General features: G+C 43.5%; 1 protein-coding gene across 2 annotated transcripts in view; it reads right to left on the minus strand.

Annotated features, from left to right (window-relative positions):
• FSHR (follicle stimulating hormone receptor) overlaps positions 1-15,738 on the minus strand; it is a 105,346-nt gene that overhangs the window by 15,168 nt on the left and 74,440 nt on the right. For both annotated transcript variants that reach the window (XM_034427420.3, XM_034427421.3), the window contains exons 5-8: positions 14,904-14,975; positions 13,225-13,302; positions 1,893-1,961; positions 224-298 (exon numbers count right to left, since the gene is read on the minus strand). In XM_034427420.3, the coding sequence (XP_034283311.2) occupies positions 224-298; positions 1,893-1,961; positions 13,225-13,302; positions 14,904-14,975 (294 nt within the window). The remainder of the gene's footprint in view (positions 1-223; positions 299-1,892; positions 1,962-13,224; positions 13,303-14,903; positions 14,976-15,738) is intronic.

Consider the following 15,738-nt stretch of genomic DNA (forward strand, 5'->3'; position numbering starts at 1 on the left):
TGTGTTAATTATTTTATGCTCTTTAGGGGAGCAAAGAATCAAAAGTAAATATACAGTGCGGAATGAAGAGATTCATGCAGTGATGAAATTTAAATGCTTCTTAAATTTCATAAAGCCACATGCATTTTTTTTAATATGAGCCGTGATGGTATCTTAACATCTACTTATCTGAGATTATATAAGCATCAGCAATAGTAAGCATATAACAAGAATTATTACTTACAAATAACCTGGTCCATGAGCTCCTTGGAAAACTTCATTAGGTAACTTTTCTAGGTTATAATTATCACTCAGATTTCTGTTAGAGACACAAAAAATAAACAACAATTGTTTAAAGCTAGGTACTTCAAGAAGATATCCACATATTCATATATCTTTAGCGACCACTCTAATTGCTCACAGATTCCCTGTGACATTTGACAAGGTTGCTTTATGATGAAAAACTTCTGAAAAACAAAAGGCCATCCAACAATATTTTTCCCAAGAAAAAAAATGAGCTTCATGCAGGTTCACAGGCTTCCTTCAGAAAATAAATATTGCTGCATTGCTGTGTGACACTTGGAAATGTATCCATCGGTCCCTATAATAGAGAGAGCTATGCTAGCATGTATCCTGGGAAAGCTAGAAAAAAAAAGGGGAGATCTTTACCAGTTGCATTTGGTAAATGACTATTTTGGATCTGATCATTTTAGGACATGACCATAACCATTTAATTTCATGACAGTTTCATCATGAGAGCCATTCCATGTCAGCAATATATGGTTTCAGAAAGGTCTGAGAATCCTGGTTTACAAGTTTGGAAAATTCTGATTTAATTTCATCCCTTCATTCAGCTAATTGCATTGCTTAAATGATTTCATTTAATTTAGATTTCTCTTGGCCATGTTTACTGGGAATTCTGGTATGGCAGTTTCCATACAACTGAAGATGCCATCTTGGAGAATGTTCTTTTAAGTCAAAGGTTATTCTACAGTCTACAGTTCCATTCTGAAAATCAAGAATGACCTCCCATTTGGAATACTGTCAGCTGATTCCAATATTCAGGTATGTAGGTAGCATTTGAATTCTTGCGGAATATTTCAAAAGTTAAGAACTTTGAGAGTTTGTCTTTGGTATCTAACTTACTTAACACTTTCTGTTCAAAAGAATATTACTTTTAAATTATTTATTCATAATTATATGTTTTTCTTATTGGTGCCTTCTAGATGCCTTTTGATAGAGCCCTGGATTTAGAAAGCCTGGCAAAAGCTTTGATGCAACAAATTAACATGACAGTCCTTTAAGCAAGTATATAAGTTCCATTCCAGATATTGGGCAGAGAGGATATATAAAGTACAAAGCTTTGGTAAAATTCATTCTTCCTCTCCCTTATGCCACTGACATAGGACCAGGGGTGCAATCCAGCAGGTTTTGACAGGTTCTGGAGAACCGGTAGCGGAAATTTTGAGCATTTCGGAGAACTGGTCGAAACCACCACTGGCTGGCCCCAGAGTGGGGTGGGAATGGAGATTTTGCAATATCCTTCCCCCAGGAGTGGGGAGGGAATGGGGATTTTGAAGTATCCTTCCGCTGCCACGCCCACCAAGCCACACCACGCCCACCAAGCCACGCCCACAGAACCCGTAGTAAAAAAAATGGATTTCACCACTACATAGGACAAAAATATTTTCCCACACACTGCTAATGTAACCATAGTTTAGAGAACATACTATATTTTTAAACAGTGAGAAAGTGAAATGAAAGTTTTTGCTGCAGTAACTATTTCACAGGAAATTTTTAAAAAATTCCATATAAAGTAACATAATGTAACATAATGTGACAATACAATACAATACAATACAATACAATACAATACAATACAATACAATACAATACAATACAAATATACGCACAGCTCAGACAAGATAGTCCCATTGAAGGCATGGTTTTCAATTTCACATATTCCATTTTTATTCAGTCTTCTGCAAGAAAAAAAAGTTGTTTTTTAATCTCTAAAAAACTTTTAGTACAAACTGTTGTTCAAACAGTTAGTTAAATAACTACATTTTTCTCAAACACACTTGCATCAACTTGATGTATTCTTCCAGTCTCCCTCCTTTTCCTCCCTGTTCTTAATGAGGAAAAAGTTGAAGAAAAAGATTGGGGGAATTCCGGGACTTTCCCACTGAATACTACCTGGAAAATAAGGATCAACCACTCTCTTTAATGTGTGTTAAAGCACTTAAGAGTGCAGATGGGTGCCTGGGGCAAAGAATGTAGCTGTCCTTAAAGTCTCCTGAGTGTCAGGTAAGAGGCAAATTTGTACTTCAATCAGGCTATTCATGAACAGAGGTCTAGTGTTCTTCTAATTTAAATATCTATACTCTAGACCAGGGCTGTCAAATGTGCATTGTCACGGTGGCATCACATGACATATTGCGGCTCCCCCCCTTTTGCTAAACCAGCGCATGATGCGTCCAGTCCATGGGCTGCAAGTTTGACAGCCCTGCTGTAGACCTTATTTTTAAACAAAAGTTATTGATCTTTCAAAAGAGCATTAAACTCACATTTTAAAAAAACAGGTCCCCTTCTCTTAAAAACAAACCCATGAATTCAAGAAGACCACGAAGTGTCTAGTTGGCACTTTCTGAAACACCAATTGGTTACTACAGCAGATACTACTGCAGAAATTAGGTATCTATTTTTTTCCAGCAGCTCAAGGAAAATGGCCATGTGATGAAGGGGAGAGGGCATGCCTTCAACACCCATACCACTCTCTCTCTCTCTCTCTCTCTCTCTCTCTCTCTCTCTCTCTCTCTCTCTCTCTCTCTCTCTCTCTCTCGCTCTCTCTCTCTCTCTCAACCCAATCCACCTCAAAGTGTTGTTGTTGTGAAGAAAATAGGAGGAAGGAAGAGTATTAGATTGTTTGATGCCTTGCGTTCTTTATAAAAAATAATAAAGGTGGGTATAAATAAAAAATAAAAAAATCATGGGAAAAGAGGATGTCAATGATAGTTTAAACTGAAACAGATAAATGTGACTTTATGTGGCAGATTAGAGATGAAATAAAAGCAAATCACGAGGATGTATTTTTTATAAACATTTTGTGGGATATCTCCATGCTCTGGTTAAAAGGATGTAGGATTGCTTCCTCTGTCTGTTGATTCTTAAGAGATTCTTAACTATTTGCTATTTATTCTACTTCAAATTATGTTTTAAGTTAATTTTTTCTGTTTGTATTGTTGGATTTGTTTGGTTTTCTCAATGTAAATTGTTTTATTAATTAATTTAATTAACTTGCAATTCACCAGTAAGAATACTAACTTAAAATTTTCAGATTTATCCTACAGTAAAATTTGATTATATAGATCTTACATTTTTTTCAAATATCAAATGTCTGTGTTCTGTTTAGCACATCATCACCATCCACTAACAGTGCATAACATAATATAAAAAGGTTAGTTGCTTGCCAGAATTGTCCTCACATTGTCACAGAGATGGGAGAAAGAAATGGAAAGAGGGATAAATAATGGCAGAATGTTTTAAATAATTTATACCTACTCGCACTTCCTTATAGTAGAATATGAAGATAGGACTATAATATGTATTACAGATACAGTATGAATAGATATAAATGAATGGACATGCATTGTTCACCTGCTTATCCCTGCTTTCGTCTCCCTTTCCTGGGGCAAATTTTAGATTGTAAACATATTGGAATAGGGATATGTTCTTTTTATATTTCAGTTACATCGTCCCCAATAAGAGCATTCAAAGATAATTATTATTTATTTATTTATTTATTTATTTGTTTAAATTTCTATACCGCCCTTCTCCAATGTAGGACTCAGGGCGGTGAACAGCCAAAGTAAAAACAAGACATACATACAAAACATACAAAATCTAAAATCTGTTTAAAATAATTAAATAATTTTGGCCGTAATTAAAACATTCCAATTTAAAATCCGTTTAAAATTTGACTCAAGCCAGCCCAGCTAGTTGAAATAAATGGGTTTTTAGGGCCCGACGAAAAATCCGGAGGTCTGTTATTGTACGTAGCTCTGGGGGGAGGTTGTTCCAGAGGGTGGGCGCCGCCACAGAGAAGGCTCTCCCCCTGGGGGTCGCCAGCCGACATTGTCTGGCGGACGGCACCCTGAGGAGGCCCACTCTGTGGGAGCGTACTGGCCGGTGGGAGGCTATTGGTGGCAGAAGGCGGTCTCGTAAGTACCCCGGCCCTAAGCCATGGAGCGCTTTAAAGGTGGTCACCAACACCTTGAAGCGCACCCGGAAGACCACCGGGAGCCAGTGCAGCTCGCGCAGGAGAGATGTCACGTGGGAGCGCCTCGTCGCCCCCAAAATCCCCCGCGCGGCCGCGTTCTGGACCAGCTGGAGCCTCCGGGTGCACCCCAGGGGGAGCCCCATGTAGAGAGCGTTGCAGTAGTCCAGGAGGGAAGTGACGAGTGCCTGAGTGACTGTGCGTAGGGAGTCCCGATCTAGAAAGGGGCGCAACTGGCGTATCAGGCGGACCTGATAAAAAGCCCCCCTGGCCACGGCCGCCAAATGATCTTCTAACGACAGCCGTGCGTCCAGGAGGACGCCCAAGTTACGAGCCCTCTCCGTGGGGGCGAGTGATTCGCCCCCAATAGCCAGCGATGGCGTCAGCTGGCTATATCGGGACGCCGGAAGCCACAGCCACTCGGTCTTGGAGGGGTTGAGTTGGAGCCTGTTTCTCCCCATCCAGGCCCGCACGGCCTCCAGGCACTGGGACATCACTTTAAGGGCATCATTGGGGTGGCCTGGGGTGGAGATGTACAGCTGGGTGTCATCAGCGTACTGATGGAACTCCACCCCGAAGCCACGGATGATCTCACCCAGCGGCTTTACATAAATGTTGAACAGAAGGGGCGAGAGGACCGACCCTTGTGGCACCCCACAAGCAAGGTGCCTCGGGGTCGACCGCTGCCCCCCTGTCAACACAGATTGCGACCGGTCAGAGAGGTAGGAGGAGAACCACCGCAAAACGGTGCCTCCCACCCCCAACCCCGCCAACCGGTGCAACATGATACCATGGTCGATGGTATCAAAAGCCGCTGAGAGGTCTAACAGGACCAGGATAGAGGAGCAACCCCTATCCCGGGCCCTCCAGAGATCATCCACCAATGCGACCAATGCCGTTTCTGTGCTGTGCCCAGGCCGGAAGCCGGACTGGAGCGGGTCTAGATAGACAGCTTCATCCAGGTACCGGGGAAGCTGTTGCGCCACCACACTCTCAACAACCTTCGCAATGAAGCGAAGGTTGGAGACTGGACGATAGTTAGCCAAAACAGCCGGATCCAGAGAAGGCTTCTTGAGGAGGGGCCTCACCACCGCTTCTTTCAAAGCGGCCGGCAGGACTCCCTCACTCAAAGAAGCATTAACAATCTTCTGGAGCCAGCCTCGTGTCACCTCCCGGGAAGCCAGTACCAACCAGGAGGGACACGGGTCCAATAAACATATGGTCGCGTTCAGCCGTCCCAGGACCCTGTCCATGTCCTCGGGAGCCACAGGATCGAACTCCCCCCAGATAACACTCTCAAGACCTGCCTCAGTCATCCCATCTGGACATACCCAGTCAGAGGCCAGCCCTTCCCGAATCTGAGCGATTTTGTCATACAGATACTGCACAAAATCCTCAGCTCGACCCTGCAAGGGGTCATCCCGCACTTCCAGATGGAGGAGGGAGCGGGTCACCCTAAACAGGGCGGCCGGGCGATTATCTGATGACGCGATAAGAGCGGCAAAATAATTAGTTTTCGCTGCTTTTATCGCCACTAGGTAGGTCTTAATATGAGACCTCACCAGTGTTCGGTCAGGTTCGGAGCGGCTGGTCCTCCAACTACTCTCCAGGCGTCTTTTCCGGCGCTTCATCTCCCTAAGCTCCTCGGAAAACCAAGGAGCTAGGTGAGTTCGGTGCCGGGTCAGAGGCCGCAAAGGCACGACTCGGTCCAAGGCCCCGGCAGCCGCACTATCCCAGGCGGCCACCAGGTCTTCGGCCGAGTCATGAGCCAGAATCTCAGGAAATGGCCCAAGCTCCATCTGGAACCTATCAGGGTCCATCAGGCGCCTGGGGCGGAACCACCTGGTCGGTCCTGCCTCCCTGCGGCAGGGTGCAGCGGTTAGAAAGTCCAGTCGAAGGAGCGAGTGGTCAGACCATGACAAGGGTTCGATGGCTATATCCCCTATATCAAGGCCACTCAACCACTGACCAGAGACAAAAACTAAGTCCAGAGTGTGTCCTCCTGTGTGAGTGGGGTCGTGAATTAACTGAGTAAGGTCCATGGCCGTCATGGAAGCCATGAACTCTCGAGCCACCTCAGACGTTTCACCGATAGATGGCAGGTTGAAATCCCCCATGATGGCAAGTCTGGGGGTGCCCACCGCCACCTCGGCTATAACGTTAAGGAGCTCGGGCAGGGCCGCTGCCACGTGGCAGGGAGCCAGGTACGTGACCAACAGGCCCATCTGTACTCCACGACCCCACTTCACAAAGAGGGACTCACATCCGGCTATCTGTGGAACAGTGGTCTCCCTTGGATCCAGACCTTCCTTTATAATAACTGCCACCCCCCCACCCCTGCCCTGAGCCCTCGGCTGATGAAATGCACGGAAGCCTGGTGGGCATATATCCACGAGGGGGACTCCCCCCTCCTGGCCCAACCAGGTCTCCGTAATGCCCGCCAGGTCCGCCTCCCCCTCCTGAATAAGATCGTGGATGAGGGGGGCTTTATTAACAACGGACCTGGCGTTGCACAACATCAGCCGGAGGCTCTGGCCCTGAGAATCTGAACAACCTGGGGAACAAGAAAAGCATTGGGGACCAGAATGCGCAATCGCTCTAAGATAGCGAGTGCGCATTCCCCGCACATGATATGGTCCCCAGCTTCCGCCATATCTGCCCCTCCCACTCACTGTGCTGATGGAACAGCCCTCTTCAAATCGAACTCCAACCCCCTCCCCGACCTCCGGTTCTACGTCCCTAATGTCGCAGCCCTTCGCTAAGGCTGGTCTTGAACCCGGTGGATTTCCCCCAGAACCCACCCTAATCCCCCCCGAACCCCTTAAAATTTTTGTTAAAAACTCACTAAAAAACCCACTTAAAAAACCCCTCAAACTCTTCTTAGCCGCATGCCATCTCTCGGGGCTCCAACGCCCGTCATCAAGATAGGCCCTCGATAACGAAGAGGGCCAGACCTGCGAGAGGGGGGAGTCTCGCAGGGCACGAAGGTCATTCACCGAGTACATCAAAGATCAAAGGGAGGTGATAGTCCATGGCCAATAACAAGGGGCCAATTTGATGTTATCACAGTCAGAAGGAGTGCAATGCAAGGCTTCAATAGAGTTCCAATGGAGCATGTGAGACCTCAGTGCCCTCTCACGGCAATGGCGGGAGTAAAATGCTGTTTCGGTCCGGCAGAGGGTGACCCAGCCCTCCTCTCACGGGGGCTGGTCAACCACGATCGTCCAAAAAGCCGGAGTTGAGACAGCAGCTATAGACCCACTCCACCAAGACTTGAATCCCCAGATGTAAACCTCCATTCAACGGAGGGGAAGAATGGGGTCAGGTCAGTCCACATAGTCCAGACAGGCTCAGACAGCGGAGATCATAACCGTCATTACCTCCGGGGAGGTCAAGATGGCATCTAGACCCGGAGATGATTGTTCAGCAGGCATACACGGCATGGCATCACCACATTCAGGGGGATGGGGGTGAAAAAGGAGAGCAGAGGCAACAAATGCCATAGGGGGGAAAACCCCTCAGTCATAGTCCAGCTCTCCCCAACCCCTCCCGGATCTTCCTTGGGACCATGCTGCTTGCCTCGTCCAGCCTTGCCCAGCCTCCACAAATCCTCATGGAGGCCTCTGGGACGACCGAGGGGCCAAATAACGCCCCACGGTCGCCCAGGAGATCCAACAAAGCAAGCCAGCAACTGCCAACCTCTCCGACGCTCCCACGCTCCAAACTGTGGCAGCTTCTTCCCTGACCCGGCAGCCGCCATTTCCATGCCGCCAGCACCGCCGTCGCTGCCGCTGCCAGCCTCCCCGCCCTCACCTCGCCCCCCCTTCCGCCCCTAGTACATGTCCAGGGCAGATTGGGCTGGCGAGGATCCCGGCGAGGGTGCTGTACCGCCGCCACCGCCGCGGCGCTGACGCCGTCATCCTGGCCCTGCTACCTTCGCCAGGAGAGTCTGCTGCCGCCCCTCCTCCTTCGGGCCGCTCTCGCCGTCCTACGGTCTCCGCGAGCCTCAAGGACACTCACAGAAGCCGGAGACCCCTCAACGGAGAGCCCCAACACTCCTCCAGCTGGGCCAGGGCTGCAACGATCGAAATTCAGCCCTCCAAAGGCCCCCTGGAGCCATAATCGCCCCCCAGGATTACCGGGATCACAGGCAAGTCGCCATCTTGCGCCATCTTTAAACTAAACTAGTTTAGTGAGCCCTCTTCTCAGCCCTTGCTATTCAAGCTAGCTCTTGGTCGTCTGAATTTACCATTTTACAATCTCAATCCTCATTCTGCAACCACTCCTCTATGCAAGCATTTAATATGTTAGAATATATTATTTCTTTGAATATGGAATGTGCTAGCAAAATAATGGAATGATAGTAAAACTCGAGGAGCCCGCCCATGGAATCTCAAAACCTGCTGAGAATTTGTTCCTCAGGATACAATGAAGTTAATATGCCTTTCCCTCTCTTTGCTCCTTGCTTAGACCCAAACAATCTACAGTCAGCTATATTTATCATTCCTCCCGCATAATTTGCTTTCTTCTCTGCTCTTATTGTGACTTGGTAAGGCTCATTCACTCTTAACCCAAAGTGGCAGGCCTGAGTGATGGGTTAACAATGAATCATTTAATTAAACTGTCAGAAATCCTTCACACTTGGTCTCTAATCCAGAGCGAAACCTGCCCATTCAAGCGATACACTTATCTAAGGTCCGAGAGGGAGTGTGAAGGTTGATGTGGAAATCAATTATGTTCTTGGTAGGGGAGATTACCCTTTTGACAGTGAAAGGCATGCGCCCTTTGGTGTCACATCTTCAATACATGTCAGAACCTATCACAGCTTACCAAAAAAACCTTCCATAATGCCTTTGGAGGTGACAAACCAGAGAGAAAGAGCTTCACTGTCAGGTGCCCTGACATAAGCTCTTGTGGCAGTGGAGAGAAGACCTAATTGTGAGGTGGACCTCCAAACAACAAACTCCTGTTTTTGAGGGAAAATTCAGATTGAGAAGTCATCCAATAGATAATTACTTCCTGGCAGGAGGCTCTTGGAAGGCTAGAATAATGCTCATTGGCAGCTCTTCTATAGGTTAGAGATCAGGGAAAGAGAATCTGCTGAGGTTTTTCTCTTGGGCCTTCTTGCTTAACATCTTTATAAATAATATGGACGAAAGAATACAGAAGATGCTAATTTAGTCTGCGGTATGATAGCTAAAAATATGAACATGGCTTTAGATTGCACTATACTGCCTTTCCAATGTTAGCAGGCAAGTATGAAATTTTGAGATCATATTGATGGCTGTCTGGGATCTTCAAAGAAGAGGTTCTAAAATAAGATGAACCATTCGCTCTAGTTCCCAGGATGCTCTTTATTGCTTTATGTTTCACTTCGGTTTTTGGGTTTTTTTTTTCATTTCCTGAGCAGGAGGTCCTGCTTACGCTCAGCTGCAGCCATCCATTATTTTTATTTTCTAAGACTGTTTATGGCATGCATTTAATTTTATTTAATTAAAATAACTTTAAAAATATTTAGGTAGGGCGGGAGAGCTGGATGGTGCCCAGGAAGATATTGTAAGCACGTGGGAGACCTTTGCCTGCTTGTGATGGAATTCAGGAATTGCATTTGAAGCACCTTTTTCACCATTAAAAGAGCAATAAAAATGTATCTCTTTAGCATAGCCCACCAAATGTAGACGATTTTAGCACTTGCTGTTTTAATTGCCTTACGATTACATTATTTCCATCTTGTGTTTCTATATTGTTAAATCTACTGAGTGTTCAAAGAACAGAAAGACAGTATATAAAATGAATAAATACATGAATGAACCAATTAAGATGGAAACTTGAGTTCCAGCATTAACACTTGATTCATGCCTCTTACAAGATTTCCAGAAATCTACGGTATCATAGGATTTCTTGCAGTGAGCCAGGTAAATTGTTAAGGCTTGTTTTTAGAACCAGTTGCAATGCAAATGAACTTCTTACTACACACATGGGCCTTTCTTAATCTTCCTTCTTTTCAGTAAGGAAAATGGGAGATTTATCGCTGCTCATTATGTGCACCTTATTAGACCACACACTTGAATTTTGCCTGCAATCAGCTGCCTTTTGCCTGGTTTTAAGAGGCACTGCTCACAGCAATATCTTACCAGAATCTTAGAGTTCAGTAGTACAGAATTGGACAGGATCTTGCAGAAGGTCATTCTGACCAACTCAGAAGAATCCATTATTTTAGCAGCTTAGAGAACAGTCATAAGGAATCCTCCCCCCACCCACTGTTTTATGCAAGTGGATATAAAACAGAGATAGGAACATGTAATATGTTGGAAAAGAGGGACAGAGAGGTTCCCAAACCGCCCAGATTGAATTCTATTTAACTTGATCTTGGTCAGAAAGCATCTCCGAATGGAGCTTCTGGAAGTGGCACAAGCAAAGTTTTGGTGTATTCGGGTCTTTTCCCGTGTGAAATTGAGAGTATCTTGGCGACGTTTCGATGAGATCCCACTCGTTTGCTTTGCTTTGCTCGCACAAGCACGAAGCTGAAGGCACCAACCTGAAGATAACGAGTGGAACCTTGTCGAAACGTTGCCAAGATACTCTCAATCCTACATGGGAAAAGACCCGAATACACCAAAACTTGCATACCTCTACCCGTGAAAATCTACGAAAACTATATATATATATATATATATGTGTGTGTGTGTGTGTGTGTGTGTGTGTATGTATATGTATATAATTATTTATTATTAGTCATATTTCTATGCCGCCCACTCTCCGAGGACTCTGGGCGGCTTACACCAAAGACAGTATACTAAATAGCATATTGCCCCCAACAATCTGGGTCTTCATTTTACCCACCTCGGAAGGATGGAAGGCTGAGTCAACCTTGAGCCGGTGAGATTTGATCTGCTGATCTGCTGAACTAGCAGTCAGCTGAAGTAGCTGCAGTACTGCACTCTAACCACTGCACCACCTGGGCTCATGCCGAGGTGAACTGAATATATATATACCGTATTTTTCGGAGTATAAGACACACCTTTTTACCCCCCAAAAGGGGGTGAAAATTTAGGTGCGTCTTATACACCAAATGTAGCCCTGCCCACCCACTGGCCCCCACCCTTTGGCCTGTGCCTCGCAGCAGTTATTTTCTTGCAAGCAAACAGCAAGAAAAAACAGCCCCCTTCAGCTTCAGCTTAGGTTAATTAGCACAAGTTGATTAGATCGGCCTCGCGACTCTCAGCTGATTTGCTCTCAGCTGTTTTGCGCAGGGCTCTCCAGCTTGCTGCAAAGAGTGCTGGAGCAGATTTTTTTCCCCTAGCTATGCTGAAAAAATGAAACTGAAAGTAAAGCAGGCTCTTTGCTGCAACGTGACAAAATGAGGCAGGGAGAGATTTCTTTTTCTTTTTCCTCACCAAAAAAGGTAGGTGCAAACAATGGGAAATTTAGGGAAAAAGAGGAGAGTTCAAGATTTTAAAACACAAAGAAAAAAAGCTCTATTTAACTAGGGAATTGTAATAATTGAGATACTATTAATTGTATATTGTGTTGAAAGCAGAAATGGTTAAGTTGTGGTTTGGAGGAATATATGGGGAAAATTATTTGGTTTATTATTATTGGTAAATATAATTAATTGATTTGTAAGAAATTGGATTGCATGGAAATAATTGGAATATTCATGTTCATATTGATTAATATACAAAAAAGATAGTTATAACTAATTGATTTATATAAAAATGTTGAATTTGTATTAAGCAATTGTAATATTAAATAATTAACCAATGTGAGGATGGATATAAAAATAGATGACAATGGGAAGGGGTATAATATAGAATACAAGGAAAAAATTGAATTTGATTAAGATTAGAGATGAGGGTGAAGGGTAATATTGGTTTTTTTAAAAAAATAGATGAGGAATAAATATGGCAAAAAGGAAATATAGAAATTGTAAATTTAATTGAAATGACTAAACACTGTTTAAATTTGTGAACCAGCCAAATACTCTGTTCAAAGAAAATACATTGTATGTTTATATGTGTGTTTGTCTAAAAAATAAAAAAAAACTTAAAAAAAAACAACCAAAAAAGGTAGGTGCGTCTTATACTCCGGAGCGTCTTATACTCCGAAAAATACGGTATATATTCAGTTATGCCCAACAGACAGAAGTGTCAAGGCTGCATGCTGATTTACTAAAAGACATGATTGCTCCTGCACAATGCAAAAGGTTCCAAGCAGGCAGCATGACACCGCCCTGTGAAGTAGCCAGTAATGATATATTAACATTATGCACAAGTGTATCAAATAATCAGCTGCTCTCCCCATCGTTTAATGAAGGAAGGGAATGTTGGGAGCTGACAGGAAATAAGAAGCCATCCCGCTGACTTTGAGTGGCACTTGAATGATATGAGAGTGTCTTGGCATGTGAAAGGGGGAAGGAATGGAGCCTCATTAATTTTTAAATGTGCTTCATATTGAGAAAAAGAGGGGGGGGGAACTGAATGCAAAAGGAGTAAAGCAATTCAATTCTGTCAGCACTGAAGCCTCCATGAAATTTAATCAGTTGGAAAACTGTAGTAAATCCAAAGCCCACTATAGCATCTGCATTTTTTAAAAAAATGTAGGTTAAGCAGTATAAACTTGAGAAAACGAGGAGATGGAAAAGGGAGCACTATATAGGACATGCTGTAAGCAGAAACTGGAAATGCCATGAGAAAAGAGATTGAGTTGGATAAATCAGCAACAATAGAAACCAAGGTTTCTAATAAGATTTTTATTGCTCAGGTGTCAATCTGTCCTTATTTGTCAAGGAAATTTGCATTTTCTTGTTTCCTTTTTTTTCCAAGGCAGCACTATTTTAGTATAATACATCTGAATAATGGTTCATAAATCTCAATTTTAAAACTTCTGAGATAATGAAAGATTGACATACATGCAAATAGGCAAAAAATAAATAACATGTATATGTATAAAATCAGATGTTAACTTACATATCAACACGATCAGAACTTAGGCCCAGAAATGAATTTCTTTCAATTTTGCGAATATTTATGTTGTCTTGAATATCTCTGAGATTAAAAGAAAAAACAAGGGAAGGGATACAAACATGGATTTTCGTGCTGTGTTATTGAAATACAAGGCAGTACCTCTCTTTTTCTCATTCTTTAAACTAGCAGTTTTTTGGGGAGTGGGGGGTGGGGTTAAGATTTTATAGTAGTAGATACCAAAGTAAAAATGAAGTGAGAGCATAAGTACGATCATATAAACATGCAAATATATAATAAGTACTTTACAAAGCAACTAATAATATTTTATTGAGGGCCAAATTCTGGTATGTACCAAAGTTCTTTTTCATGGTGGCTGAACCTCCAACCAGCAATCACCACACATAATGCTCTTTCTGCTGTGAATCACTATCAGCATAACAGAATTTGAAATTCACAAGGAAAGGTCAAAGTCTGATTTTAAAGAGAGAGTTTGAAGGTAAATCCTATTTTCTTCTGGGAACCTATTCTTGTGTAAATGCCAGTGTTATGTAGTTTCCATGCACAAAATGGCTTTGTTGTCTTCAGAAGTATTTTACGAATGAATTCCAGTGGTGTGCATTTACTGCTATCACAGATATAAGGAGAATGAATGGCTCCTTCCTCTGCAGCTTTTTATCTTGTCCCAGTGCTTGTTCTGGAGACGGCTAGGAGCTCTCCAAAGCAGATCTGGGGAAGGGCATGTAGGTACATGTGAAAGAGATGGAGGGGAAGTCTCTGCATAACTGCATAACTCGAAGTATATTCAAATGAAGTATGTCATGTGCATAACAGGAAGTATGTCCGCATCTTACTAGAAAGAATTTTACATGGCCAGATCATTTTAATTTGATCTATTGTTCAATTCTGAAGGTATATTCACTTTTAAACTTTTGTAATTGTCCGCTATATGGATGTACAGTACTCAAGAGTTTCCAGAAATAAAATATGTATTATCCCCTAACAATTTCTATTTTCATCTTTGTGTTGCAAGTTTGAAATCTGAGATTTTACTCTGTTGAAGATTTGTATGAGCTAAACTGTAATCTGGATGGAATCCATTTTAATTTATGTCTCCTATTTCTCTTTCCCAAAGGTGCTTTTTCAAGAGGCAACTGGACTTTCTTGTTTTTCTTTGAGGATGTTTTGCTTTTCATCCAAGAAGCTTCTTCAACTCTGACTAGATGGTGGGGAAATGGAAGGATTTATATTCCTTGAGTATAATAGGAGTATAAATCCTTCCATTCCCCACTGTTCAGTTAGAGCTGAAGAAGCTTCTTGGATGAAAAGTATAGGACAGAATAATAGAGTTGGAAGGGACCTTGTAGGTCATCTAGTCCAACCCTCTGCCCAAGCAGGAGATCCTCCACCATTTCTGACAGATGGCAATCTCTTCTTGAAAGCTTCCAGTGATGTTTCCAGTGAAACATCTTCAAAGAAAAACAAGAAAGTCCAATTGCCTCTTGAAAAAGCACCTTTGGGGCTTTTCCCTGGATGACTGAGAATCTCCTTAGACATCTATTTCTCTTCACTTTACTCTCCCCCACCCACTCTCTCTCTCTTTCACACACACACACGCACACATGCATATACATAATATATGTTCCTAAAATTAAAACTGGAAAAAATATCCAGGAAAAACTTACAACACAACTTTGTGCAAAGCATGTACTTGGTTAACAACAGGCAAAAATCTGATGGCAGTATTCGATATCAACCTAAAAGAAGAGAAAATATATAGTCATAATTAGCTATGGGAGGAAAGAGGGACTCATGAGAAATGCCTTCTCAACATGGATGTTCTCTAGTTGTGTCACTGCAAGCCAGAATGTTCACTGTTAATTCAATATATTTGGAGGATAGCAAAAATAGTTAAAAACAATGGAATTTATAATCTCACAGAACCAGAGAGTACTAGACTGAAGAAGGCTGTCCCAGGATGATCTTGTGAATTTGCCACTGACATTATTTCTGACTCCAGTAAACAACTTTATACAGATATGCTGCATAGTTCTCAGCTACAATATGTGACAGTAAAAGAGGAAAAACAAGTTTTGTCTTCACACTTATGAGAATTCTGAAGGGATTCTGAAATATGAAAAGAAGCAACAAAGAACTTGTGTTGCAGAGTGTTGTGGCCCATACACGGCCTATGTGGCTGGTGGCTGATTCGGACAGCGAGGAGGCTGGTGTGGTGCTGCGCCAGCAGCCTGTGCAGCTGGCACTCGAGTTGGACAATGAGGCTGGAGAAAATGTGGTGCCAGAGGCTGGGATTCAGCCAGGGCCTTCAGAACCTCCAGAAGCTCCCTTAAGTGAAGAGGACGAAGAGGAGGAGCCTCTTCTCGATGCACGGGCGCGCAGAGCTGCCAAAAGGCAGGAGTGGCTCCTCAGGAGGAGGTCTCCTTGAGAGTAAGGCTTGGGGCTAATTGGCCACTCCCTTAGCCTATTTAAGGAGGAATGCTGACTGAAGCAATTTGCAGG

This window comes from Pantherophis guttatus, chromosome 1 (assembly GCF_059756535.1).
Source record: "Pantherophis guttatus breed Tessera chromosome 1, ASM5975653v1, whole genome shotgun sequence".
Classification (NCBI taxonomy): Eukaryota; Metazoa; Chordata; class Lepidosauria; order Squamata; family Colubridae; genus Pantherophis; species Pantherophis guttatus.